General features: G+C 45.9%; 9 protein-coding genes across 9 annotated transcripts; 6 read left to right on the forward strand and 3 right to left on the reverse strand.

The window, feature by feature from the left end:
- Positions 1–1,136: 1,136 nt before the first annotated feature.
- Positions 1,137–1,295, reverse strand: EDB93DRAFT_1082636 (uncharacterized protein; the record flags this gene model as incomplete). The annotated part of the gene is made up of 1 exon (XM_041445700.1): positions 1,137–1,295. A coding segment is annotated over one exon (159 nt), but the record flags the coding sequence as incomplete, so codon positions are not given.
- A 319-nt stretch (positions 1,296–1,614) lies between these two features.
- EDB93DRAFT_1102831 (uncharacterized protein) lies at positions 1,615–4,051 on the forward strand (the record flags this gene model as incomplete). Its single annotated transcript, XM_041447249.1, has 10 exons — positions 1,615–1,687; positions 1,817–1,903; positions 2,080–2,100; positions 2,147–2,219; positions 2,494–2,638; positions 2,980–3,058; positions 3,173–3,402; positions 3,606–3,719; positions 3,775–3,840; positions 3,989–4,051. 10 exons carry the CDS (start codon positions 1,615–1,617, stop codon positions 4,049–4,051), a joined length of 951 nt encoding a protein of 316 aa, XP_041309235.1.
- Positions 4,052–4,380: 329 nt separating this feature from the next.
- Positions 4,381–5,943, forward strand: EDB93DRAFT_1249003 (uncharacterized protein; the record flags this gene model as incomplete). The annotated part of the gene is made up of 7 exons (XM_041452787.1): positions 4,381–4,661; positions 4,708–4,836; positions 4,891–5,006; positions 5,060–5,230; positions 5,291–5,542; positions 5,594–5,838; positions 5,893–5,943. 7 exons carry the CDS (start codon positions 4,381–4,383, stop codon positions 5,941–5,943), a joined length of 1,245 nt encoding a protein of 414 aa, XP_041309236.1.
- A 1,604-nt stretch (positions 5,944–7,547) lies between these two features.
- On the forward strand, positions 7,548–8,290 carry EDB93DRAFT_1249004 (uncharacterized protein; the record flags this gene model as incomplete). Its single annotated transcript, XM_041452788.1, has 3 exons — positions 7,548–7,883; positions 7,930–8,014; positions 8,082–8,290. The coding sequence occupies 3 exons, from the start codon at positions 7,548–7,550 to the stop codon at positions 8,288–8,290; spliced, it is 630 nt and encodes a 209-aa protein (XP_041309237.1).
- Positions 8,291–9,880: 1,590 nt separating this feature from the next.
- Positions 9,881–11,640, forward strand: EDB93DRAFT_1239876 (uncharacterized protein; the record flags this gene model as incomplete). The annotated part of the gene is made up of 5 exons (XM_041451692.1): positions 9,881–9,948; positions 9,988–10,391; positions 10,653–10,849; positions 10,907–11,179; positions 11,392–11,640. The coding sequence occupies 5 exons, from the start codon at positions 9,881–9,883 to the stop codon at positions 11,638–11,640; spliced, it is 1,191 nt and encodes a 396-aa protein (XP_041309238.1).
- Positions 11,641–12,987: 1,347 nt separating this feature from the next.
- On the reverse strand, positions 12,988–14,748 carry EDB93DRAFT_1136557 (uncharacterized protein). Its single transcript, XM_041449163.1, has 5 exons — positions 14,695–14,748; positions 14,608–14,639; positions 13,903–14,557; positions 13,643–13,849; positions 12,988–13,546 (listed from the first exon to the last, which is right to left on the reverse strand). The coding sequence occupies exons 2-5, from the start codon at positions 14,618–14,620 to the stop codon at positions 13,216–13,218; spliced, it is 1,206 nt and encodes a 401-aa protein (XP_041309239.1). The 5' UTR covers positions 14,621–14,639; positions 14,695–14,748; the 3' UTR covers positions 12,988–13,215.
- Positions 14,749–15,818: 1,070 nt separating this feature from the next.
- On the forward strand, positions 15,819–17,300 carry EDB93DRAFT_1136569 (phosphoglycerate mutase). Its single transcript, XM_041449164.1, has 5 exons — positions 15,819–16,031; positions 16,080–16,277; positions 16,327–16,845; positions 16,895–16,987; positions 17,041–17,300. Exons 2-5 carry the CDS (start codon positions 16,272–16,274, stop codon positions 17,107–17,109), a joined length of 687 nt encoding a protein of 228 aa, XP_041309240.1. The 5' UTR covers positions 15,819–16,031; positions 16,080–16,271; the 3' UTR covers positions 17,110–17,300.
- A 64-nt stretch (positions 17,301–17,364) lies between these two features.
- Positions 17,365–22,244, forward strand: EDB93DRAFT_242500 (ubiquitin elongating factor core-domain-containing protein). The gene is made up of 23 exons (XM_041455825.1): positions 17,365–17,467; positions 17,521–17,787; positions 17,837–17,915; positions 17,964–18,039; positions 18,165–18,279; positions 18,330–18,445; positions 18,532–18,697; positions 18,793–19,074; positions 19,138–19,239; positions 19,316–19,432; positions 19,484–19,582; positions 19,683–19,803; positions 19,943–20,103; positions 20,171–20,215; positions 20,273–20,430; positions 20,497–20,589; positions 20,644–20,761; positions 20,823–20,943; positions 20,994–21,038; positions 21,092–21,173; positions 21,225–21,871; positions 21,929–22,078; positions 22,131–22,244. The coding sequence occupies exons 1-23, from the start codon at positions 17,441–17,443 to the stop codon at positions 22,232–22,234; spliced, it is 3,291 nt and encodes a 1,096-aa protein (XP_041309241.1). The 5' UTR covers positions 17,365–17,440; the 3' UTR covers positions 22,235–22,244.
- Positions 22,225–23,507, reverse strand: EDB93DRAFT_1272530 (chromatin modification-related protein EAF7-domain-containing protein; the record flags this gene model as incomplete). The annotated part of the gene is made up of 3 exons (XM_041454354.1): positions 22,225–22,769; positions 22,815–23,238; positions 23,292–23,507. 3 exons carry the CDS (start codon positions 23,505–23,507, stop codon positions 22,654–22,656), a joined length of 756 nt encoding a protein of 251 aa, XP_041309242.1. The 3' UTR covers positions 22,225–22,653.
- Positions 23,508–23,587: the final 80 nt, after the last annotated feature.

Raw genomic sequence — 23,587 nt, forward strand, 5'->3', positions numbered from 1 at the left:
GAAAGCAGTCCTAGGGTGTGTGGTACTGGCAGGAAATAGTCTGCTTGGAGCAGCTGCAGGTAATATTCATGATGTGATCCTGGACATCAGCACCACGACACATTGTGTGTAAACACCCCAGAAGAATATACAATAATCAAAGGAATATCTTAATTAACAGACTTTTTGCAACTCCATAGAAAGGGCAAGACTTTCCACTGTGGCCCATGTACCATATAAATCCTTGGTCAACAAGAGCGGTGTCCTCAAAGCATTTGCCATTCCAAAATTCAAATTTGTAGAAAGGCAATGACTGATGTGATTTGAGGAGGCATGGGCAACACTAGCTGTGGTCGCCAGTGCAAGTTGCACAATGAAAGGCAGCATCTTCACATTGGCAAGTCTCACAGATCCCTGTGGTGGCAAATTTTACTGAGTCCAAGATGACATCTAGATATGTGTCTCGGTGAGTGAGGTACTCTGCTATGAAGTCATTTTGTGTCTGTGCCATTTATGAGAAACAATTACTAGTCAGCTGCGGTATGTTAGACATACCTTTGTTTTTTTTCCTTGCTCATTAGCCTCTCCATCAATAACAAAGTCACCAAACATTTCTTGATTCAAATCCTCTATGATGTCTGGTGATTATGCATGTACTGCTTTAGCTCATTTTCTTGGGTTGGTTGTGGACTCCCACAAATTTTCATACAGCAGATCAGTGGAAGACTCAACCCAAGAGGGCTTTCCCCTCTTGTCTCTTGTAGGTTTGTGAGCAACATATTCAACATCCAGATCCTTGTTTTGTGATAACTTTCCTCTATCTTGAAAAGAATAAGAAATAGCCTTGAGACACTGTTGTTTCTTTGAGGACATACTGCTTAGACTGAGGGAAGATTCAGTCGTATGAGAAGTCAACCAATTAAAATCACAAGCTTTGTTTAATCTGGACATCTACTATTGGGAAATTACTGGGAAATTACTCCTTGTCTCCTTCTCTTATTTAACCTTCAAATCGCTTTTAGACCCCCCTTCTTACCTGCCCCCACTCTGTTCAGAAAATCCTGCTGATGCAAAAATTTTGGTCTCTGCACACCAAGTCTATTGTGTACTTTATCTTTGACAAAGTGGGCAATTCCAACCCTCTCCCCATCGCCCCACTATGGCACTCTGTGCTCCAGCACCTTTCCTAAAATATAAATCATAGTGTCAGGGGGATATACTAGCTCAGCATCCAGATCTGGCAGAGCCAGTACAGCATGGTGAGCTTTGCCAAGGCTCACCAGAAGGTTATAGAATGAAGGCGATGATCCAGGGTCTCAGTGACTTGGGGTCTCTCAGTTGACAATAACTTCCAATTCAGAAAACTCTGAGAGCCAAACAACGGAATCTGAAGTATGAATCATATCCTTCAGATTAGCAACTGATTCCACACCAGCCTGATATTGATCTGGTGCAATAAAACTGGTGATAGCGGACCACAAATGTTCAGTTACCGTTATTTTGGACAACTAATCTCAGACCACAGGCAAAGAAAGAGAGTTTGATTAGTACAAGTCATCCTGAAGTCGCTAGCTCGTTTAAGTTAGTTCTGTGTCATAGCAAGTATATGAATACAAAGTTACCTCATGGCATTGCATGAATCCTCTGGGGCACAAAGTCACCCTTCCTACTCCAAATTCTCCCTCACCTGAAGGCATGACAAATCCTTGTGAGTTGGCTTGGGTAAAGACTTATCTAAGGCAGGTCTCAGCAATTTGATGAATTGGTTGACATGTTCCTAATTATAACTATTAAAAGCACTTAGACTGAATTTGTCAGACTTGTACCATTCTATCAGGTACCATGATCTCTGGCAAATACAAAGTGAGGATCCTTTCATGCCTGTCAACAAATGTTGCCGACTCTGATATTGAATCAAATGAAGGTCAGTGGGAATATTTTGCCAGCTTATGTCTCTGGCTGTCCGCATGCGATGGGTGGAATGCCTTGGCGCTGTCCACAAACCAATCTACATCCAAATCCACCCACACTATAGCAACATAATAAATGACAGACCCCCAACCATCAAATCAACACTTACAGAAATTAACTATGGTGTAGGCTATTATGGCCGTGGCTCTAGTAAGTTCAATCTCAGTAATGACATTTGCCTTAACATCACTACCAGTACTAGACAATTCGTCCTGCCACTTGGCCCACAATCTGGTCCTTAAATTTGAGCTGATCAGTTTTGCCAGACAGTGACATGAGACTCCCTTACCTGGCTCTTTGCATCAAATTGTTGTTGATTTTGTCACCTATCAGCAATTCATATGACGATGAATCATGCAGTAGGTCATCCACATGCCTACAGAGCCTATTGGACAGAATTGTCACAGCAGGATCCGACATTTTTCAGTTGGTGAAGTTTAGAAAAAGAGACATAAAACAAAGCAATGGAAATTTTTTCAACCACAGACAATCTAGACTATAAATGGTTTTTAATTTAAGCTAATTTACAATATTGTGATGCAGAGCAAAAGTGGAAGATCCAAATCGGGCTAACTTCTTTGGATGGCATCATACTTCAAGATCTGCTACAGGATACCATCCAAGCATAATTGCGAAAGAATCAGATGAGAAACAGCAGTCCCAACTTAAGTTAATCCTGTCCTTCAAAGTACAGAAAACAGAATTGAAATAGCAGAATAGGAAAATTTTCAGCCAGGCAGTGTAGACTATAAATGGCATTTAATTTACAATGTTGTGAAGCGGTGAAAAAGCAGAAGATCCAAATCAGAATAACTTCTGATTTCTTACATTGCATCATTCAAATTTAAGCTCAAGAAACAGCAGTCCAGATACAAAAGCTGGAAGGACCTTTAAATTTCAACTTTATACTGACAGCAAGTAATAAACTGGTATTTTAGTGTTGAAAATATTGCATCTTATGTGTGATATAACTCATATATGGGCTTTGCACCTGTGCTGAGGAAAAGAGCAATCATATAAATTTTGCAGCAGTATATTGTTAAGGGAGAGCTTGAAAGTACCCTCAGTGCACTCGCCTTTGGTCTTGAACACGACATAATAGATACAAGTGTGTCTGTATTCAGTTAGAAGATAATGGGAGTAAGGGATGAGACTTTTATATCTCAGCTCAAGTGGAATACCTGTTGAACGCTATAGGCCTTACCAACATCTGTACTTCCAGGCTTCCTGCAGTTCAAGGGCAAGTATGAGCTGGTATCTAGCTCCATCTTGGCAGCCACACCCCTTGCTGTCATCCATTTTATCCTTGGTGGCAAGAACAGGATCCTGATGCCTGTTCAACTCCTCTCCCATTACCTCGACAAGTTCTACCCCAGCAGTGGGTTTCTGTATATCAAGATCCCATTCGACGTTGTTTCGTATAAGCAGATCAAAAACTACACCCTCAACCAGGTTGGAACAGTTTCTAAGCTCACACATCACCTTGGTTCCACTGGTTGTGTCTTTGCATTTCTCTCCAACCATTCAGAAGAAGACAGCAGGTAGATTTTTGCAGAGAAGGAGGGTTGAGGTGAGGGAGAGTATGTTGCGATGGAAGTTCAGCATGTAAATTTTAAATTTTTAGTGTCTTAACAGTATTAATTATTATATTCTAGGTTCTCTCTACAGTGTTGAAGCCCTATGTCAGAATCCTTAAGTCTGCACACATTGTCTTTCTGGTCTGCGGCTCTGTGGTGGTGCACAAGACACCCTACACTCAGCTCAAGGAGGTGGTTCTTCATTTCAACTTCATAGACACAATTATCTTTCCATTTTGTACCTCAGTCTTCAGCTGTGTCTACCCCAGGCAAGCACAAGAATGACAGTGTACCTATTGGGACTGCAAAGAAGGTGTGCAGGTGATTTGTGTATTTACTTTGCAGTGTACATACATAATTTGAATTGAGTTATCATGCTTTGTCACATAGTTTATTGAGTAATGATGTGTCTTAGTTTGTATGTACGTGATTGTGTTTCCCTCAAAATTTCAACTTTTCAGCCTGCTCTAAGGTTACATGATGTATATCCATCCTTGCCAAAAGCTCCTGATTTATACAACTAGTGATCAATGGCTGAATGGTATGCTTCTTGGGAGGGAGCACTGAGTCTCCACAAAGATCAGTTTGTAAATGGGAAGAATTCCCGTCAGAATATTCTAAGACAGATCCACAATAAAATTGTTGCAATTCATCACACAAGAGACGATCTTGAGGATTTATCAAAGAGATTGAAAAAGGTACTGTTTTAGTTTGAGTATACAATGGTGCCGACATACTTGATATATAGGCTATCCAGAGGTACTACCTCCAGTTCTTAACAGATGCAGATGATTAACGTGCTAAGCAAGAGATCTTGGGAGATGACTCGGAGGTGGAGGAAGAACCATCTAGCATGTCCCCTGAGGAGAGAGAGTTGGCAGCTCATCCAAAGGAGGCAGGGTTCTATAAGAAGGAGCTTAATGCTTGGAATGTCACACAGAAACTCTTTAAGCAAGAGATGGACAACTATGATAAGGAGCAGCAACAGAAGAAAGGTGTACAACATTCTATTAAGTATAGAACTGGACATGTGAGGGAGTGGTTCAACAGCATGACCCCTGCACATCAGAAGGAGGTTGAGGAGGTGAGGAACAAGTGGAATAGAGAGGGCGTCCTGGCAGAATCACAGACAATGTCAATTGCTATTTTTTTTCAATTTATACTATAACTATATCGGCAGGTATCGAAAGAAAAACCTCAAAAAAGCTCTCGAGGATTTTACAGAACAAATGTGTCATACTATGGTTTGCCGACTCATGATGTTGGTCAGTCACAAGAAAAACAGTGATCAGACTTTAAGTGTCAAGATGTGAGTATTTATCTACTCTCCTCAGTGTAAAATAACAACATTATTATTATTCAGTCACAAGTCTCAGCCTGTCAATCATAAGAAACCATTTAGCCAGAATTCTCAAGGAAGCAAAGAATGGATGTCTGGAGGTTTTGAAAAATTTGCTGAGTGGTCAAAGGCTGAATTCTGTGAGTTGTGAGTTTTTAGATTAGTTCACACTGCTCAATAGACTATGTATCAGATCCCACTAATGATGACAATGACTCCTCCGATGAAGAAAGTAACAATGGAAAGGATGCAATGCCTGAAGTTGTCTTGGATAGGCACAGATATGCAAAGCTCCCTTCCCGTATGGAAGTAGGCCTCAAGGGGCAACAAGGATTGGTTTGGCAAAATTTTTATGCATCTTACAGTGAGTTGCTGATTACTTTGTCTTTGTTGATTTTAACTTAACTCACCTTCCATTTTTCAGAAGTCTTCACTGATAGCATGAAGCCAGTACCTTGGCTTTTGATTGCCGGTGAGCCTTCACTGTACCTGGATCCCAACTCCATCTCCAATGGTTTTATCATGCAAGACCTATCTCATTTGAGGGCAAAGGAAATCAACAAACTTTGGAGCCATTGGAAAGCCAGAGATGCTTCAAATCAGAAATTGATTATTTTTATTGGGGCTGTGAGTGCCCACAGGAACAAGTCCCTGCTCCACAATGCTGTTTATGTAGGTGAGAAAAAATCCAAAATGAAGTATGTAGAAGTTGACACTAATGATGAAGACAAGGCCTCAGCCGCCCCTACACCTATGAAACATTTGAGACAGCTGGCCAATGACACCTCCAAGGACAGCTCTGATGACAATTCAGCTCCATTAGCAGGGCCAGTCACTCCAGCATCAGTTTCTCAAGAAGACACACACACACCAGCCACTATTCCAATAAAAGATCAGATATCATTCTTATGGTCTCTTAGCAGCAACAACAAATATTTGCTTTTCATTTTGAGTATTGGTGGCTTGAAAAAGGTACACTTGTGATTTACATATATCTAGATTCATGAAACTTAATACTTGATGCAGGAACAAAGCTCTAAGGCAATACAATGGCTTGCATGGGTGACGTGGTCTTAGGAGGGATCATACCTTCTGAACAGTGTCCACTCAGAGGCTAGTGAGTTAGACAAGTTCTTTAAGATAGTCCTGTCAGCAAAGATCTCTGAATTGTCGTCAGCTATGAAGGTTGGCCTAGGTCTTGAGATGCTACTAAGAGAATGTACTAGCTAGAGATGTAGCAATACTTCAAGGGATTGCAGCCTTGAGTCATCTTTTGAAGCTGAATGCAATTTTTCCATGACTCATTTGGTGATGTAGGCTCGCTGGAAGTAAGTATACCAGACAGCAAAATGAAGGTTCAGTTTCTTGATGTAAACTGTGGCAACTTGAAGGTTGAATCTTGCATTGTATGGAGCTATTGAATACAAAGTGGGACTACAAAGGAGTAACATCGTTACTTGGAAGGAAGACACTTACTGAATTAGTAGTGTCTATGCAATCAGCCCAGCTGGCAAGGTGTTGGTGCCCTTTTGGTACGTTTATGGTATATGGGAAAGGTGTAAGTGTCGGAAGCTGAGCGCTGATCAACATCTCGTCTGAGAAAGATGTTGATGGAAGGTGTTACGACTTGGATGGTATCTGTTGGCGATGCTCAAACAGAGCTTGTGTCGTCAACGGTCTGTGGACGTCCTTGGGCTAGCCCAAGGTTAGGGGTCGTACTTGGCATGTCTTCGGCAAGTACGATTTGACGCCTATGTCCAAATCGGGTAGCTTATGTCACACGGGTGCGAGACGATAAGCTATATCGGCCTAGGCTTACGACACCCGAAGGTTAATCGTAAGGATCGTCGTTAATTAGAAGGACAGAAGTCCGACTAGTTAACAGGGGCTTTGCTCGTCGACGAAGTCGATGAGTAAAGGTCGAGACTATAGGCTTATCCGCGAAGAGCAGATAAGAAGATAGAATATAGACTGCTGGCGAGGCAGAAGGATCACTCTGGTGAGAGTAGGAGGTCAAGAACCAAGTAGATTCAAGTTAGGGAATATAGTACATGGTAGCGAGTTTATATAGAGGACAGGAGACATATTAGTGGGTGATAACTCGTACTACCGGGAGAGGCAATCGGTAAAGGGTATAACTATAACAGGAAGGCACGTTTGGTCGAGGTAGAACGTGCTTGATAAGAAAGTGAGTCAAAGATCGAAATAAGAAGTGAAACGCGCAGAGGCACGATCGTGCAGCTGTGGATCTAAGTATAAGTCGCATGTGCGACTGCGCACCGAGTCAGAGATCAAGAAAGGGAATAGGGCAAAGGGGATGCGTCGTGCATCGTGTCATAGGTTACCGTCCAGACGGTAACGGCAAGGGGACTATCCACAGGATCAGTCAGGTGATGAAACGGAGCATGGGTATGCTTCGTCAGCAAAAGGGTCCGGCCAGATGTACTGGCTCTGCTGAAGCGACAGGTAGAGGGCGAAAGGGAATGCGAGGATGACGAGGATGACAAGGGTAAGGTCGGGGTAAGGGTATGATGCGAGGGCTGATACGAGGAGGATTAGGAGAAAAATAGTAGGGGCCCAAGTGTCTAGATGTTCTTGTAACAGAAGGAGTATCATCAAAAGTATCCTGAGTGTGTAAACATCACCAACTTCTCAGCAGAACTGCTAATGACTCATGATGCATGAGGCAAGTTATCAAGTATGAGGTGGATGAAGCTACCCCCAACACCTTCTCTTACCTTGGCACCTTCATTTTAGGTATCAAGACCCTCAACCACGCCATAAAGGCAATCAATACAACCAGAGGTGGAGTTATCAACATGGTCAAGGCAAAGGAGGAACAACATGCTGTCATTGCTGAGGCTGGGGGGGTGAAGAACATGCAACTGATACTGCCACTCAGTCCATTTCAACTAGGGAAAGATGAAGTACATGACAGAAAGCAAAGGGAGAAGGATGAGATAAGAAAGAAGATTGAAGAGGAACTTTGGGAGATGGAGGAACAGAAGAAGAAAATGGTGATGCTGCAGAAGGACATGAGAAAGCTGAAAGAGAAAGCAAAAGCTGAAGGAGAGAGAGCAAAAGCTGGAGGAGGAGAATGAGAAGCTGTCGAAACTGATGGAAGGGGAGATTGAGAAGGATAGTGAAGGTAAGGAGGCGGAGAATGCTCAGAAAGAGGTGGTGATGGTGGTGGTGGTGGAGGAGACAGGTGGCAGAGGTGGAGGCAGAGGCAGAGGTGGCAAAGGCAGAGATGGCAGAGGTGGAGGAGGCAGAGGCAGAGGCAGAGGCAGAGGAGGTGCTGCAGAAAGGGAAGAAAAGAGGAAAGTCTGGGGGATCTGAAAGACCATCCAAGAAGACTGCCACTGACAATATTTGTGGATCCAGCAGAGCCAGACAGCCCTCCAAAAAGGCCATATACAAGTGACATAGCATAGGGCATCATATTATTGCTGTTTTCATGTGTAGATCTAGTGGACATTACTAGGCAAAGTAATATACCTTATAAGGTAGCCAGTATATAGGTTACATGGCCAGCAAAGACTCTTATACTTGATTTTATGAGCAGCAGGCTGGCTGAACTGGTCAGTACTTGTTCTATCTGGCCGGCTGGCACCATTTTACATACCAATACTTGACCTTGGCTGCCCTATGGCCTCGGCCAGGTCTTTTATATGTCAATAGTTTATAAATCTGCTGGTTGAGCTGGGCCTATGCACTGGGCCAGGTCTCATATATGGCTGGGTATAGGAGACCTGGCCAGGTGCTGTGTCCTTGCTGAGTTGGATCTAGAACCATCAGCCAGCCCTAGCACTATGTGGCCAGCCAGCACCCTTATATATGATTGTATGAGCAGGGCTGGCTGAGCACCTTTATTTGGAACCATGAGCCAACCCTATGGTGTGATTCACTTAGAGGCCGCTACTTTTGTCCAAGCACCAAATTGAATCATCAATGATGACAGATGTAATCCTAACCCTAATATGAGATGCGGATCCCAGCTATAGAGGTACACTACAACACCAACTTCAATAATCGTGAACTGGGTGTTATTGATTGTCTGAACAATACTAAAAAGTTCGAGTTGAGATGTGATCAGTATTGAAAATGGCCAACACACACCAGAAAGCAGCAGCAGCTCGTGCAAGAGCTGCAAGGCTTGCAAGAAAAGCTCAAACACCCTCTGATAACTCATGTCCACCTCATGTTACACCACCAGTCCTCTTGCCTCCCATTTCAGTTGAATCCGAGTCTGAGTTTGAGTTTAAATGTGGGTACAAGGGTGGTGTCAACTGCATACCATCAGAGCCTGACTTGCATACTACTGGTGAACATGCTGAGCCCTCTGACAATGAAAGGATGTCAGATACGGATGAAAGCTTGGAGGAATTGGAAGGAACAGACCTGGAGGAAAATCTGAAGGCTCTCAGAGTTGATGTTGAAAGCAGCCTGAAAAGTGGATATGCAAAGGTGGCTGTGCCAAAGACTGTCGAGATCTGGCAAAAGGCAGAGAAGAATCGAGCACTGGGATATATGGGCATTTCGAAGTGCACTCAGCAGCATCATGCAAAACAGGCCCATGAACATGAACAGGCTCGTGAATTTGCACAAAAATTGTGAGTCCTCCCTCAATTTTTCATGTCAACAATGAGTGCAGCTGCTTACCTGTCTCACTGGCAGTAACAACCCCCAGGTCTCAATGATGCACCGGATGTTTGTTGTTAACAAAAATGCAAATAATAGAGTGACAGCACCATCACCTTCACCCAAGCCATCACTGTCCACAATAGCAAATGAGGTGGTTCCTGAAAGTAAAACAGGCCGTCAGTTTGACTTCTTTGGATACCTCTCCAATCTGTCTGACAACTCAGATGCAGATGTTGAGGACTCTGACATCAACTCAGATACCAATACTGGTGATGGCCGACTACCAAGAGTCCCTCCTTGCAAATGGCAGAGATTGGATGTGCCATGGAGGGTTCAATGAGAGCACAAGCAGGAACACCAGAGCAAGGACATGAAGAAAGCCTTGAAAGATGTGGACAAGTTGCTAAAGTCAAAGAAGACACAGTTTATTGGTGGTCTGTGAGGTCTCCAAGCAAGATGTACTCATGCAATCCAAAGCCACCTGAAGCTGGTAGTGACAAACAGAAGGACATTTTTAGATGCCTCAGAACGTGCAGCTGAGGCACATGGTTTTGCTGCCAAGTGGGGTGGAAGGCAGCTTCAAGGTTGGACCCGCAAATGGTTGATAACACGAGAGCTGCCTGTCTCGAGGCAAGGCCATCATGCAAAAGTCTATTTACTTCTCAGTGACCTTGCAATCACATCGGAACTCAGATCATATGTTCGGTCAAACAAGTGGGCAGTAGATCCAGAGAAACTCACACAGTTCACCAAGAATCAGCTCATACCCAGTGCAGCGGACAAGTACCTTCAACAAATTGTACATGATGAGATGCCTTGTGGACTGAAATGGTACATGGAGGATGAACTTTTTCCTTGTATTCATCTCAAGGCAGGCTGCGGTATTTCTCTGAGCACTGCACAGTGATGGCTCCACAGTGAAGGCTTCCAGTATACCTCACACAAGAAGGGACTCTATTTTGATGGTCATGACCGCCCAGACATTGTCTCATATCGCCAAGACCACTTCCTTCCATTTATGAAAAGCTGTGAATCACGGCTCATCTAGTATGTGGTTGGGGATGTTGAGGAAGAGTTGGTGGTTTCACCTGATAATTATGTTGAGCGCCAGCTGGTCCTTGTGGCACATGATGAGATGACAGCCCAAGCAAATGATTCGAAAGAAAAGAGTTGGGTCTTTGAAGACCAACATGCTTTGAGGAAGAAGGAGGTTGGTCGAGGACTCCATCAAAGCGATGTGATATGTTTGACTGTTGGACACCTTGTGGAAGCGAGTCAGACACTTGAATATGGGAAAAACTATGATGGCTATTGGACAGGAGAGCTTTTTGTTAAACAGGTACTATACCCAATTGTTATTGAATGTACCTTTTGCTGATATGTTTTTGTGCATCAGCTCAAGGAGAAAATCATTCCCGCCTTCGAAAATGCACATGGACCTGGATATCAGGCTCTCTTCATGGTCGACAACTCTCAGGGACATTCAGCTTATTCCGAAGATGCATTACTTGTGAGCCGCATGAACATTAAACCAGGTAGAAAACAAGCCCGTATGCAAGATGGATGGTTCATGCAAGATGGCACCAAAGTGATCCAACATATGGTTTACCCACCAGATCACCCGAGTTTCCAAATGAGCCGAAAGGAACCAAGGTTGTGCTTGCCAAATGTGGACTGTCTCAGCAATGTCTCTGAGGGAAATGCACAAAATGCGAAAGTGATTCTCTTGCTTGCTGCCACAAGCGCATCCTTGAGCTCCAGGCTGACTTTCAAGAACAAAAATCACTGGTGCAAGAGGTGATTGAGTCAGTGGGCCACTTGTGCATTTTTTTGCTGAAGTTTCACTGTGAGTTGAATTTCATTGAATATTTTCGGGGACAGGTGAAGAAATATCTTTGTGACAACTGTGATTACACATTCAACACCTTGAAAGACAACATGTTCATAGCACTCGCATCAGTGCCACTCCAAACCATCCAGCAGTGGGAACATCAAATGCACAGGTGGATAGATGCTTATAGGATGGGACTCGGGACTGCTGATGCACAGCTGCAGGTCAAAAAATTTAGTTCAAGACAGTACAAATCTCACAGATGTATTCCAGATGCAGTGGCACAAGCTTTTGATTAGTAGTACACCAGTAGTACATGTATGCGCCAATTTGGGGCACTGTTAAGATCGTGCTCAAGGGTTTAATCCAAAGGGCTTGGCTTCAGCTTGTGCGCTGCGCCCCTTACCCGAGTACATGCCCCTAACTTCTGAAGGCTAATGGACGATGTCCGGATTCCGATTGTCTGATGCGCGGGAATTCCGGCAGCACGTTCGGGAACAGGTGATAAGACTAATCCGGACGATGTCCGAACTAGAAAGGAAACAGTGAAGGACTACCAAAGGTAGAGGCGGAGGTGATAAGTCTATCGGGATCGACCCTAAGACTAGCAGAGGTCGACTGAGAGAATAACTCAAGTCAGACTGGAGGAGAGAATGAGCAGAGTCTAAGATAATATTCGAACTAAAGATGTACATAGATTCTACAGGGTTTATATACTATGGAGGACTTAACGGAGGACAAGCCAGCGCGGTCCGAAGCTATGCGAGGCTGTGGACTGGAGGTTATAGAAAAGTCAAACACTAGTCTATCGAAAATAGTAAATGAACCTGGAGATGAGAACAGAGGAAAATAAAGGCGGAAGTGAAATGAGGTATGGAAAATAATATAGTCTAACTGGAATAGGAACGTACAAAGGGATTAGGCACGGAAGTTAGATGCAGGGTCAGATCCAGACATAGATAGAAGTTGGCCGGATCTGGATATCTGGAAATGATGTGTGTGATACATCCAGGTCTGGAACGCGGGATATGACAGGCACCAAAAAATAAAAATCTTGCTCAAATTTGACCCAATCGAAAATTGCTCTTGAGGTTTTATTCAATGCATCAAAAGCAATGTTTTCCCAAGAGGGATTGAAAAACTGACAAAATTTGAGTGTGGGAAAAAATTGGACAAAAGTAGCGGGGCTGGCTGAGCACCTGTATCTCAAACCATCAGCCAGCTTTAGCTCTATGTGGCTGGCCAGCACTCTTATATGTGGCTGTATGAGCAGGGCTGGCCAAGCACCCATATTTGGAACCATTGACCAGCCCTAGCCCTACATGGCCAGCCGGCACCCTTATGTGAGGTGGTATGAGCAGGGCTGGCCGAGCACCAGTATCTGGCACCATCGGCCAGTCCTAGCTCTACACACTGCCTCGATGGTTATACAGGCTATGTACCTTGGGAGTTCAAGGTACACTGGCTGTGCCCACCTCTACACAACAGCCGGCCACATAACTACCTGGACAGGCTGGTACAGGCTGGGACACATTCTACAATCTTTTTGCATGTCTGGGGCACCACTTCTACATCCAAGGTGACTGAAGGGTCTGTTAGTGACCACAATTCTTCAATCAAGTTACCAACTTCCAACTTCTGTTCAATTTGATTATGTAACCTCATTTCGAGTCAGGTGACCAACTGTTTCACTTACACAAAAGGAAATTAGGAACGCGACTGCTACAATAGTCGGAAGAACATTTTCGTGCAACAGAATCAGCAAATCACAGATTGACAATCGTTCACTTCACAAGAAAATGGCGATGAAGCAGAACTTAAAATACGTAAGCACACATGCGAATCGAATATGATGATAAGGTCATCACTCCAGCCTAGATACCCGCCATCTGCATCCTAGCTTGCCCAGCAGACTGTGCTCCTCCCTGCTGCCCTGCGGCACCCTGCACCTGCTGCTGCCCAGGTATGGTTTGACTGGGTTGTGCCAATACCAGACCCGGTCCCATCACGAATGCTGGGACTGTCTTCTCCTCGAGGTCTGCATAGCGAACACTCATCTCTTTACGCTCTTTGCACCAGTCATCGGGATTCCACCATGTGTATGTTCCTGCTTCGCCCCCTGGAATTTTTGATGATGGAGCACTGCCGCTTTCTTTCGTTATCCAAATCCGTAGGTCTTTGTGGTATCGCCAATTACGATTCCACCTGTGAAGCCACAAGTCAGTCCAAATATATAAGTCAAGGCAGCCAAAACAACATTGAAAGTATCGAAAGTTTTCTGGGACATGAATGGAAACTTACAATTCTTGCGCTGCGATTTCTTGCAGTGCATCCCTTGGACTTGAATAGAACATGAAAAACAGCGTCTCATCACTGAAAGCCCCAGCCTTGGCTGGCCCTAATGGCGGTGGTTGAGCGCTATAACACGGAGGCAGATGAAAATCAGGTTCAACGCTATGGGCTGCAGATTGATCTGCCCACGGCGTAACAAATGTCGAATACAGGTTTCTTTCATGTAACATAAGCAAAAACGGTCGAGCGCCTAGTAATGCATGACATACCCCTCGTAACCCATGTCGAGTCCCATTGCACCTAAATCCGTACCGACGCTACTCAGACCTCCATCTGCATCAACACCGGCATTCTTAATCATTGCCAGGAGGCCAAGAAGGCCCCACCGGTCTGCTGCGGACATGAGCACCTGCTGTGCGGGAGTCTGTGGATGATGGTGAGCCTGCACAAGTGGGTTATGCGTTGGTTGTGGATTTTGCAGCTGTGGGTGTGCATTATGCTGATGCGGATGTATATGATGCGTTCCATTCGACACATGCGGGCTTACTCCTGGAGGTGGTACGCCAGGTGGTGCGCTGAGATCGGCACCAGACGGTGGGTTCTGCGATTGAGTCGAGTTTTGGCCGCTTATTGGCTGCTGACCTGTTTGACTTCCCAGCGCTGGAAAATCATCAGGGCCAAAGTCTCTGCTCTGCGCTACTGCACCTGCAGCTCCTGACCCGCTCTGCCCTGCCTGCGTTGCATAACTTGTGACGTTAGAACCTGGTGCAATGGCAGGCGTTCGGTGTGCATTTTGTTGCTGGAGGGTTGGTGTCGGATAACTCCGTTGTGGTAGAGGATATTGCGACGTTGGGTAGGGAGAGCGAAATTGTGACGACAAACCAGCTGGAGGAGCAAGACTTGGTGGTCGCTGTAGTGGTTGACCTGGGCGGAACTAAGTGCAACAATGGCGCCAGAGCAAGCTGAGAACACACCTGGTCGGTTCATTATGAGTCAAGAATATCTGCTATAAACATCACTGTTATTACGATATTAGATGTAGTGAATAAGAGACAGCTCACGGCAACTTGGTTTGACGGTTTCTGATGTTTTGCGTACTGGTCGACGAATATCTTATGTTGATGCTTGTTTGTTGACCTGTAGCGTTCTGTTCCCAGAGCGCTTAAGTTGCGACTTTGACACCATCAGCTTAGCTTATGTGCTCAGGCAAAGAAATTTAGCTGCGTTCCCCAACAAGAAGCAAGCGCAATTACGGTTGCTATCATATCCGTCCATGTGCGTAACTTTCCCCGTCGGATTGCTGCCCTTATATTGCTGCAATGTCCATGGCACAGCTAATTGTTGTCGGACCTACAGCATGTAGCACACCTCTCTGACTGAGTGTTTGACTGACCGACTCTACTTCATTTCTGTGCAGACACGCATCTGTGCAATAGCTGAGTCTATCTCCAGTGATAATGCTGTTCCAGTTGCGACGTCACATACTATCCTCCACATACTGCTTGTGGTGATTATGCGGCGTTGTCCCAACCAGCAATGCAGGGATTTCACACACCATTCACGTACTCAGGCATATGGGCCTTTTCGACCCCTCTTGATTGCGTCGGACTGGGCTGAACGAGTTCTCACCTCATGACACACCGACAATCGGTACTCCCCTCAATACAACTAACTCGGTCTGCATACAATAAACGATCTCATTCAGGGTTCGCAATAATAACGCGCTGCGCAGCGAAACCACGTTATCCAGCTTCCTGAACATCGTCACTTAGCTGTTCAGCGTTGCCAATTACCGATCACTACTCTTGTGACGTACTTACCAGTAGTGCCTGATTTTTGAGTTGGAGACAGGTACACCAAGCTGGCTTCATAAAAATGCAGTGTGGAACTACTTTCTGCCTCGCCAATTGTTAGCTTCGTATTTCTAACCTGTGCGAGTGAATAAAACGATAAGCCTGGTTCCTGCCGTGTTACACGAATACTATTTTATGGTCTCGGCTTTTTCTCCAGTCCTGCGGGGCCTGTGATGGAAGTCCCGAGTTCGGCTAGTCGCCTTACCGGGCCCGTGGTTGTGATTGCTATGAACATGACCCATTCGATCAACTTGGACGTGTCAAAGGTATGTCACACAAAAGGGAGTACCCTCATTCTCCAGCAAGTTACACGCAGAACTTGAAGCAAATTATCCTTTCAAAAGCTCTATGGAACGTGACTACGTACCACAATAGTATCGTCAGAATGAAATCTGCGCGTCGATGTCAAGTTTATGCTCCGACACGCTAGAGCCTTATTTCGGTTGCGTTTCGGTACCCTGCAAGCCCATCGATCGGATTGATCAGTGTCGGATACTACCAAGCACCCTCTGATATCATTAGACAAGATGCTCACAGTAACATTGGTACGTCCATCCAATATCCTTCTGACATTGCTAATGCTATACGCGCAGATTAGACATGGAGAGTCCACGCACAACGTAGTAAGGCTGAATTAGCAATCTGGCGATACCCACTGATAGTAAGACAATTGCAGCTAGCTCTCTGGTCAGGCTGCACGGAATGTCCTCTCACAGAAAGAGGTAAGTCATAGTTCGAACGTGCGGTTATCTAACGAGCATCGCAACTGATCTTGGCTATCAGGGATGCAGGTAAGCCTTTTCCCGCCTCTCCACTAGCCCAAGCTAACACCAAAAATAGCAAGCACGCGCCGTAGGCTCATACTTTGCAAACACACCATTCACCAAGATATATGCGTCCCCTCTACCCCGCGCCCGGGACACAGCCGAAGCGGTACTAGATGCGCAGCCCATACCCAAGCCTCTTCATGATTTCACCATCACCCAGATCAGAGAACAGAGCTTTGGAGCTGCAGAAGGGCATCAAACGTGTGTACGGGAGCCAGGCAAGACCCTCGAAGCTCACTTTGCCGAGGGAAAATACCCGATTTTATACGAAAGCGAGAAACACGTGGCGTTTCCTGGTGGGGAGTCGGCGGAGGATCTGACGAGGAGGGGTGAGAGGGCAGTGAGGGATGTTGTGCTTCCTCATGTAGTGAATGTTGCGAGGTCTGGGAAAGACGAGCATATCGCACTTGTGAGCCATGGTTTGTGTATTGCGCAATTGGTGAGCGCAATTGTACAATTGGGTGGGGGGACATGGAAGCGGAAGGGACCCATGGTTAATACGGGGTGGGTGAGAGTAGAGGTGCGGATTCAGGTAAGTGTGACGGGGATTCATCATGAGTTGTTGCTCATAGATGGCTTAGGGTGGGATGTCGCTGGAAGTTGCGGACGACGAGGTTCCTCCGGTAGAAGTCACAGTGACGGATGAAGGCAGGACAGATCACCTTGAAGGCCTTGTACGTTTGTTTCGTTTGTGATGTTGACTGGCTGACGAGAACATGATTGACAGCTGGACGGAGGTCCACTTCGTGGCATGAAAGCGATTATGGGTGGAGGACTGGTGGATGCAAAGATCTAGAGCCCAAATGAAGTAGAACTTGGATCACGGATGTCCATACCTTTTGGCATTTTAGCACGTTGAATTCTTTAGCGCTTGTATGGATGTACAATAACGGGGTGGACGACACTCCAGCGGGTACTGTTTTGTAACAGTAGAGTATTACTTCAAAATATACTTCGGATAGACGGACTACTGGCACGAGAGCGATTGATACCTCAGAATTCTTTCTCCGCCTCTATATATGGGCGTTAGGAGCTTACAAGGAGACGGCTTAAACGAGATGAAGTTGGATTAGTCACGTGCTGGTATAAAGGGCATCTAGCAGTGTTTACGGTCGATGACCTAGACGATGAGCGAACCCACTGATGCTGATCGCGTATGGCTATTTCCTTTATTTATAATGATAATAACTGATCACATGTGAACCAGATACGAGCAAAGCGCCTTGCAAAGTTGCAGGCAGGATCTACATCTAATTCACCAATCCCTTCACCCACCTCTTCCGGGCCTTCAGCCCCCGTAGCCCAGCTTCCACACCCAAAACAAAGAACTCCATCTATTCCACCTCAATCAACAACACCGCTCCCTCAACGTAATGTTCCTTTGAAGAGGAAGTCCACCGCACCTGCTCCCAAAGTCGATTACCAGACATGGGAGAACGACACAATCTCTACAGTTCTCAAGGTTACACTTGATGTATGCTCTTTACTTCTCTGCCGTGGCAGTTGCACTTATCAGCGAGCAGAAGTTAACCGCAGAGGCAAACGAGTATGATCTTGTGTGGCTTAAGCATCTTCAGGCAGAGCTTGAGTCTGAGGGTTACCGTACGTCTTTTCTATAACCCACTTGTTTCATCAATGTAACTTTAATAGCTCATACGACTCTTACGAGCGAAATTGTGGACAGACTCCTCATTGCTCGCCTCGAGCTTGATGCTCAGGCCATGTCGTAAGTTTCTTCCTTGGTCACTATTTATCATTCACATTCATATCTCATTTATCGATCCTATTCAAACCTTTGCGCTCGATCATTTTCCGAGTCGTAAATGATTACTTACAAAGTCGTAAATGCAGCGACGACCTCGAATATGTCACAGTGCTCGCCTCTCTCCCTCCTTTGTCCGTTTTCGAGTACCTTGTAGGCTGCTGGAAGCGCATCAACACTGCCAAATCAACCTTAGTCAAGAAGGTGCTTTCACTTCTTCTACACTCCAATGAAATCATCTCACAACATTTCAGAACCCCGTCTCTGAAACTCAGCAAGCTGCTGCACTACTCGACAAGCTCAGAGACCTCATTATCAGTTACACAGGTTTAAACCTTCAGGATCCGGATATGTTCCCGCGACCCGCTGAGTGCGTCCTCCCCATATTTGTGTCGCTGAATAGTTACCCTTTCTCTCTTCCGCCCCTCCCAACTTTGCCTTCTCTTGAATTTATAGCCGTCCACTATCAACCCTTGGTTCATACGAGCTACTCTCACCCCTTCTCTCCTTGTCTGCCCTATCTATGCCTCTGTACGCATCTACAACCACCTCTCAAACCACGCTGGCTCCCGCAGAGGTTCAGCCGTTCTTGCAAGACCTTGCTGCTCGCTTCACAGACCCAGTGCGTGTGCTTTTAACTTGCATCATTTTATCGTAGAACACATACATTCATTGTCTGTTCTTTAAGCTTGAAATCGAACTTATATTTCCCTCTAGGATGAACTTTTAAACACGCTAAGCACCCTCGTCCGTCAACTTGTCGCACGCACCCTTGCCATACCATCAGAGGGCATCGGCGGAAGCGGCGGGGACTCCGCATGGCGCGGCGTCATAGGTGGCATGGAAGCCCTTGTCGGAGTAAAGCCCATCGCAGAGATGATCACGAGAATGCCGCAATGGCTCGGCGAGGGTTTCGGGGTGGAAGTGACGGCTGCGAATTTTGAGAGACTGTCTCTCATGGGCCCGCTACTGAGGCTGGGGACGTTTAGTCGGGAGTGGGTGAGTGTTGCACGGTGATGCGCGTGGATGATGATGTGTCTGATATACGTCGTGCGCCAACAGCCAGGTATTGCGCAGACATACTTTAGCGACCCGACGAAACGCAGTCGTGCGGATGTGGACTCATCGAATGCGAGTTTGAGAGGGACGTTGAAGAGTTTGCAGGTAAGAGAATTTGGCCCGTACTTACTTACATAGTTTTGCTCATCTTCGCGTCTTTTTATTCGTGCCCATGGTTCAGTCCTCCCTCTTCCAAATCTTTAACACCCTTGTGCGCACATCTCTCGAGGCGCGTGAGCGGGTATTAGAATACTTTGCAACGGTAGTGCGTCTCAACGTAAAACGTGCAGGAATGCAGGTATATTCATTTTTCCTCCTGCGCAGTGGGATGCTGACTAACAATGTATAGGTTGAGCCCGATACCGTCGCGTCTGACAGCTTCATGGTCAATCTACAGAGCGTGTTGCTAAGATTTGCGGAGCCCTTTATGGACGCGAGGTATACAAAGGTTTGTTCATTTATTCTCAATGAATTCCAGATTCCCTCATGATCTGCTATTATCTATTTATTACTGTAAACGTCGTTGTGTGGTCGCATGCATTCTACAGATAGATCGCATAGATCCCTATTATTTTTCAGTGTCTACCCGAATTGATCTGAAGGAGGAGACAAGGATCAAGGCGACGAGCGACGAAGCGACGCAATGGGTCGAGGAGAGCAAGTCAAAGGGTGAGTATTTCCTCACCTTAACACACCTTTCCCTATTGATGTATATCCTCCACAAAACAAAACAATAACTCGATACTCAAAATGCAACTATGTACTCGCCCATGCCTCGCACCCAAATTACATCACCTTGACGCCTCAGCTGCAACGCCCAACTTCATCTCCGATATCTTCTATCTCTGCAATGCTCTGGGGCACTATGGATATATACGTACGATCCAGGTGTACGAGGACATGGGGAAGACTCTTGATGATTACCAGAGGCATCATGATATGATTTCTGGGGATGGGTCGTGGATGGGGGTGCGTGTTTTTTCTTAGATGACCATTTCTGCCGTTTGTGTATAACGGTCTCATGCTGTATCTGCAGACCCCTCAACAAGCGCACGTGCAAGCCACCATCGAGAACGTCAAGGTAAGTATTTTCCACTCCATGCATTGAGTATAACCATATCTCGTACAAAAAAACAAGAACGAAATGTCAAAGATACAGTCCCAACAACTTGCGTACCGCGTCCAGCTACTTGATCCTGAGCTCGTATTCCGGTATATAGGGTTCACAAGCTTTGCGTCGACTTGGTTGATCCGGAGCGTCGATCCGCGGGGGACGCATCCGAATCCTGTCGTTGAGTGCGTTTCTCCGATATAAGTGAGGTTTTATTGGACGTAGTGGCTGATGTGCGATGGCTCTGATAGGCTGCCCCTTTCGAAGGACGTTCCGATGACGTTCCGAGTCCTTCCGGAGTTTATTATAGAGGATGTGGTAGAGTTCTTTTTATTTGTTGTGCGGTAAGTTTCTTTGTCGCCTTTTTCAAGTGCGCATGAGAGCTGATGGACTTGAAGGCACTCGCCAGAGAGTCTGGACTTGTCCGGGAAAGACGAGCTTGTGATCTTTGGGCTGACGTTCCTTACTTCGACGTGGTACATCAAGAACCCATTCTTGAAAGCTAAGATCAACGATGTGCGTTTTTCTGCTTCACTTGCTTTCATGAATATTCGCTGACGTTGGGAATATGAGACAGGCGATATTTTATGGTGTTTTGCCGTACGCAAACGACAGACACGGGATTTTGGGTCACACTCTAAACACGCACCCTGTCGCGCTCAAGAACTTGATACCGGCGTTGACTCATTTCTATATCGGTATGTCTTGTCGTCAAAAGCTGGATCAGCATTGTTCATGATGTTTTTAGAGGTCGAGCAAACGGGTGCTAGTTCGCAGTTTTATGACAAATTTAGTGAGTGAGATTTTTCGATGAATGGACAAAATCTGAGGACATCGATATCTCAGATGCGAGGAGGAATATTGCTTACATTTTGAAAGCGGTTTGGGATAATCCTGTTCACAGAGATGCTTTGAATAAGGAAGCTCAGTATGTTTTCTCCCCTTGTAATATTCACGTAAGACCAATGTTATCCTCCAGGAATGTCGACAAGTTTATACGGTTCATCAATCTCATGATCAACGACGTCACCTATCTCATGGACGAGTCTCTCAGCGAACTCACACAGATCCATAACATCCAGACAGAGATGCGTGACCAAACCGCTTGGAACGCTCGTCCTCAGCAGTACCGACGCGAACGCGAAGGTGCCCTCCGCGGCCTCGAGCGGCATGCATCTGGGTATACCACGCTGGGCAGGTCAACCGTCGGTCTTTTGAAGGATTTCACAGCAGAAACCAAGGGGCCATTCATGATGCCCGAAATTGTAGACAAACTCGCGGCTATGCTGGATTACAACCTCGATGCGCTCGTCGGGCCAAAGTGCGGCGAGCTGAGGGTACAAGACCCAGAGAAATACAAGTTCAATCCCCGTCAGCTCCTGAGCGATATTTTGCAAGTGTATATCAACCTCAGTGATCAAGAGGAGTTTGTGAGAGCTGTTGCAAATGACGGAAGGAGTTATCGGAAGGAGCTGTTTGAGGCGGCGATGGAGACTGCTAGACGGGTGCCGTTGAAGACTGAGGCTGAGATTGGGGTTGTGAGGTCTTTTGTGTCCAAGGTGGAGGAGATGAAAACTACGATTGAAGCAGAGGAAGATTTGGGTGAGATACCGGAAGAGTTTTTGGGTTGGTTTTGTTCTCTTGTGCCTCGTCATGGAAAAAGGCTCACGGCGAATTCATCAGACCCTCTCATGGCTACGATCATGCGTGACCCAGTCACGCTTCCATCTTCTCGCGTCGTCATAGACCGCTCGACCATCAAGTCTCATCTGCTTTCTGACTCTAAAGATCCTTTCAACCGAATGCCATTGGAGATAGAGAATGTTGTTCCCAGTACGTTGTTTTCTTATGATACGCCTCTGTCATGTTTGACGTGATGTGGTAGATGTGGAACTTAAAGCACAGATCGATGCGTTTATAGCGGAGAGAAGGACCAAACGGTTGACGATAGAGGAGGGAATTGTGAACATGGATGTTTCCACGGACTGATCATATCAATGTTGCATCGCTAATTTTGTGTCAAGTTAAAATGAATGTGATGATTTTTTTCAGTATTTCCTTTGAGATTAGATACAGGATCGATGACTTTTCTACTATATATACTGGACTTACGTGCACTGCAAGACACGTGTACTGTATATGTAGACTGCATGATATGTCTATCCTCTTTGTTCATAAACCTGCCCGTTCCGGTCTGCCTGGCTGAAGTGGGCATCACTGAACGCGCCTGTATCTTAGTCTCGATCCAGTGCACTAGTGTTTGCAATGCTGCAGTCGGTATGAGTATTGACAACGACACTTACAGTATTGAATACAATGTTGTACCCCTGGTAAGGGTATGCCTGTCATCATCGTCAGAGCAAACGGATAGAGAAATAATAAGCAAATATGATAATGAACACGAAATGCTACTTCTTTCGTTTCTTGCTTCCCCGGGCATTGTTCGCTGACCCTGCCCTGGCTCGTCCCACCGCCCCTCCTCGAGCAAGCTGCTTGACACGTCCTCGTCCCGCTTTCGATTGACCTGTATACATCAGCCGAGAATAAGGCAAGAGCAAAAAGTATTTACCAGGTGATGCTTCTTGCACGTCCGGGTTGTCCTCTTCATAGTCCGTGCCCGCGTCAGTGCCTGTAATGACGCTAGGGGTAATTCCATCACCCTCGTCCCCACTCTCCTGCGTGAGCGCACTGCTGTCGCTGTCGCCTCCTACCAGGCCAGCCATGTCCGCCTTGCTCTTACTACGTTTCGTGGTCTTGGTCTTTTTCGGTTTACTGGGCTGGCGCGGGGATGGTGCAGGTGTTGATGATGGAAGGGAGGCCGTTGCACGCATCCGACGTTCTGAAACGAGATTATTGAAAGTGTCCTCATTAGGAAGAGAATATTCATCTCGAAAAAAAGGATGTCGTGAGAGGTTTTGGGAAGGCGAAGGGGATCGTACGAGGTGTGGTGTTGAATTCTGGCTTGAGGTTGGTGTATCAAAACCATCAATTTCCTGGTGCACGCTGAGACAAGCAAAAACAGAACTAGAAACGCTGTGCAGCTCACCGCTGTCTCTAGTGCATCAAGATCATAACACGTTTTTAACTTCGCCCAAATACTGTCGACGGGTAGTACACGACCAGTTTCGTTGTGTATTGCATTGCGAATGGCTAATACGTGAAAATGTTTGTGGAGGCCAACAGGACGAGCCTTCGTTACAGATCGGAAAAAAACCATTTCCCCGTCAACGCTGTTGAGGAAGTCACCTGGGCTATCAGACATGTTATTGAGACGTGTGGCTTGTGGATCTGAGTGCTGTAGCGGTTGTTTGGCAAAGGCTTTGGATCCAAACAAACGCGTCC

This window comes from Suillus bovinus (genome assembly GCF_016758785.1).
Source record: "Suillus bovinus strain UH-Sbo-P2 chromosome Unknown EDB93scaffold_17, whole genome shotgun sequence".
Classification (NCBI taxonomy): domain Eukaryota; kingdom Fungi; phylum Basidiomycota; class Agaricomycetes; order Boletales; family Suillaceae; genus Suillus; species Suillus bovinus.

Coding starts and splice junctions, on each gene's coding strand:
- EDB93DRAFT_1136557 (XM_041449163.1), bottom strand. Junction 13,850..13,902: donor CTCGACATGGGTTACGAGGG/GTATGTCATGCA, acceptor GTTACATGAAAG/AAACCTGTATTCGACATTTG. Junction 13,547..13,642: donor GAAATCGCAGCGCAAGAATT/GTAAGTTTCCAT, acceptor GTGGCTTCACAG/GTGGAATCGTAATTGGCGAT.
- EDB93DRAFT_242500 (XM_041455825.1), top strand. CDS start 17,441: ATGAGCGAACCCACTGATGCTGATCGC. Junction 21,039..21,091: donor GCAGTTTTATGACAAATTTA/GTGAGTGAGATT, acceptor TCGATATCTCAG/ATGCGAGGAGGAATATTGCT. Junction 21,174..21,224: donor GCTTTGAATAAGGAAGCTCA/GTATGTTTTCTC, acceptor GTTATCCTCCAG/GAATGTCGACAAGTTTATAC.
- EDB93DRAFT_1136569 (XM_041449164.1), top strand. Junction 16,846..16,894: donor GAGTAGAGGTGCGGATTCAG/GTAAGTGTGACG, acceptor TAGATGGCTTAG/GGTGGGATGTCGCTGGAAGT. Junction 16,988..17,040: donor CAGATCACCTTGAAGGCCTT/GTACGTTTGTTT, acceptor CATGATTGACAG/CTGGACGGAGGTCCACTTCG.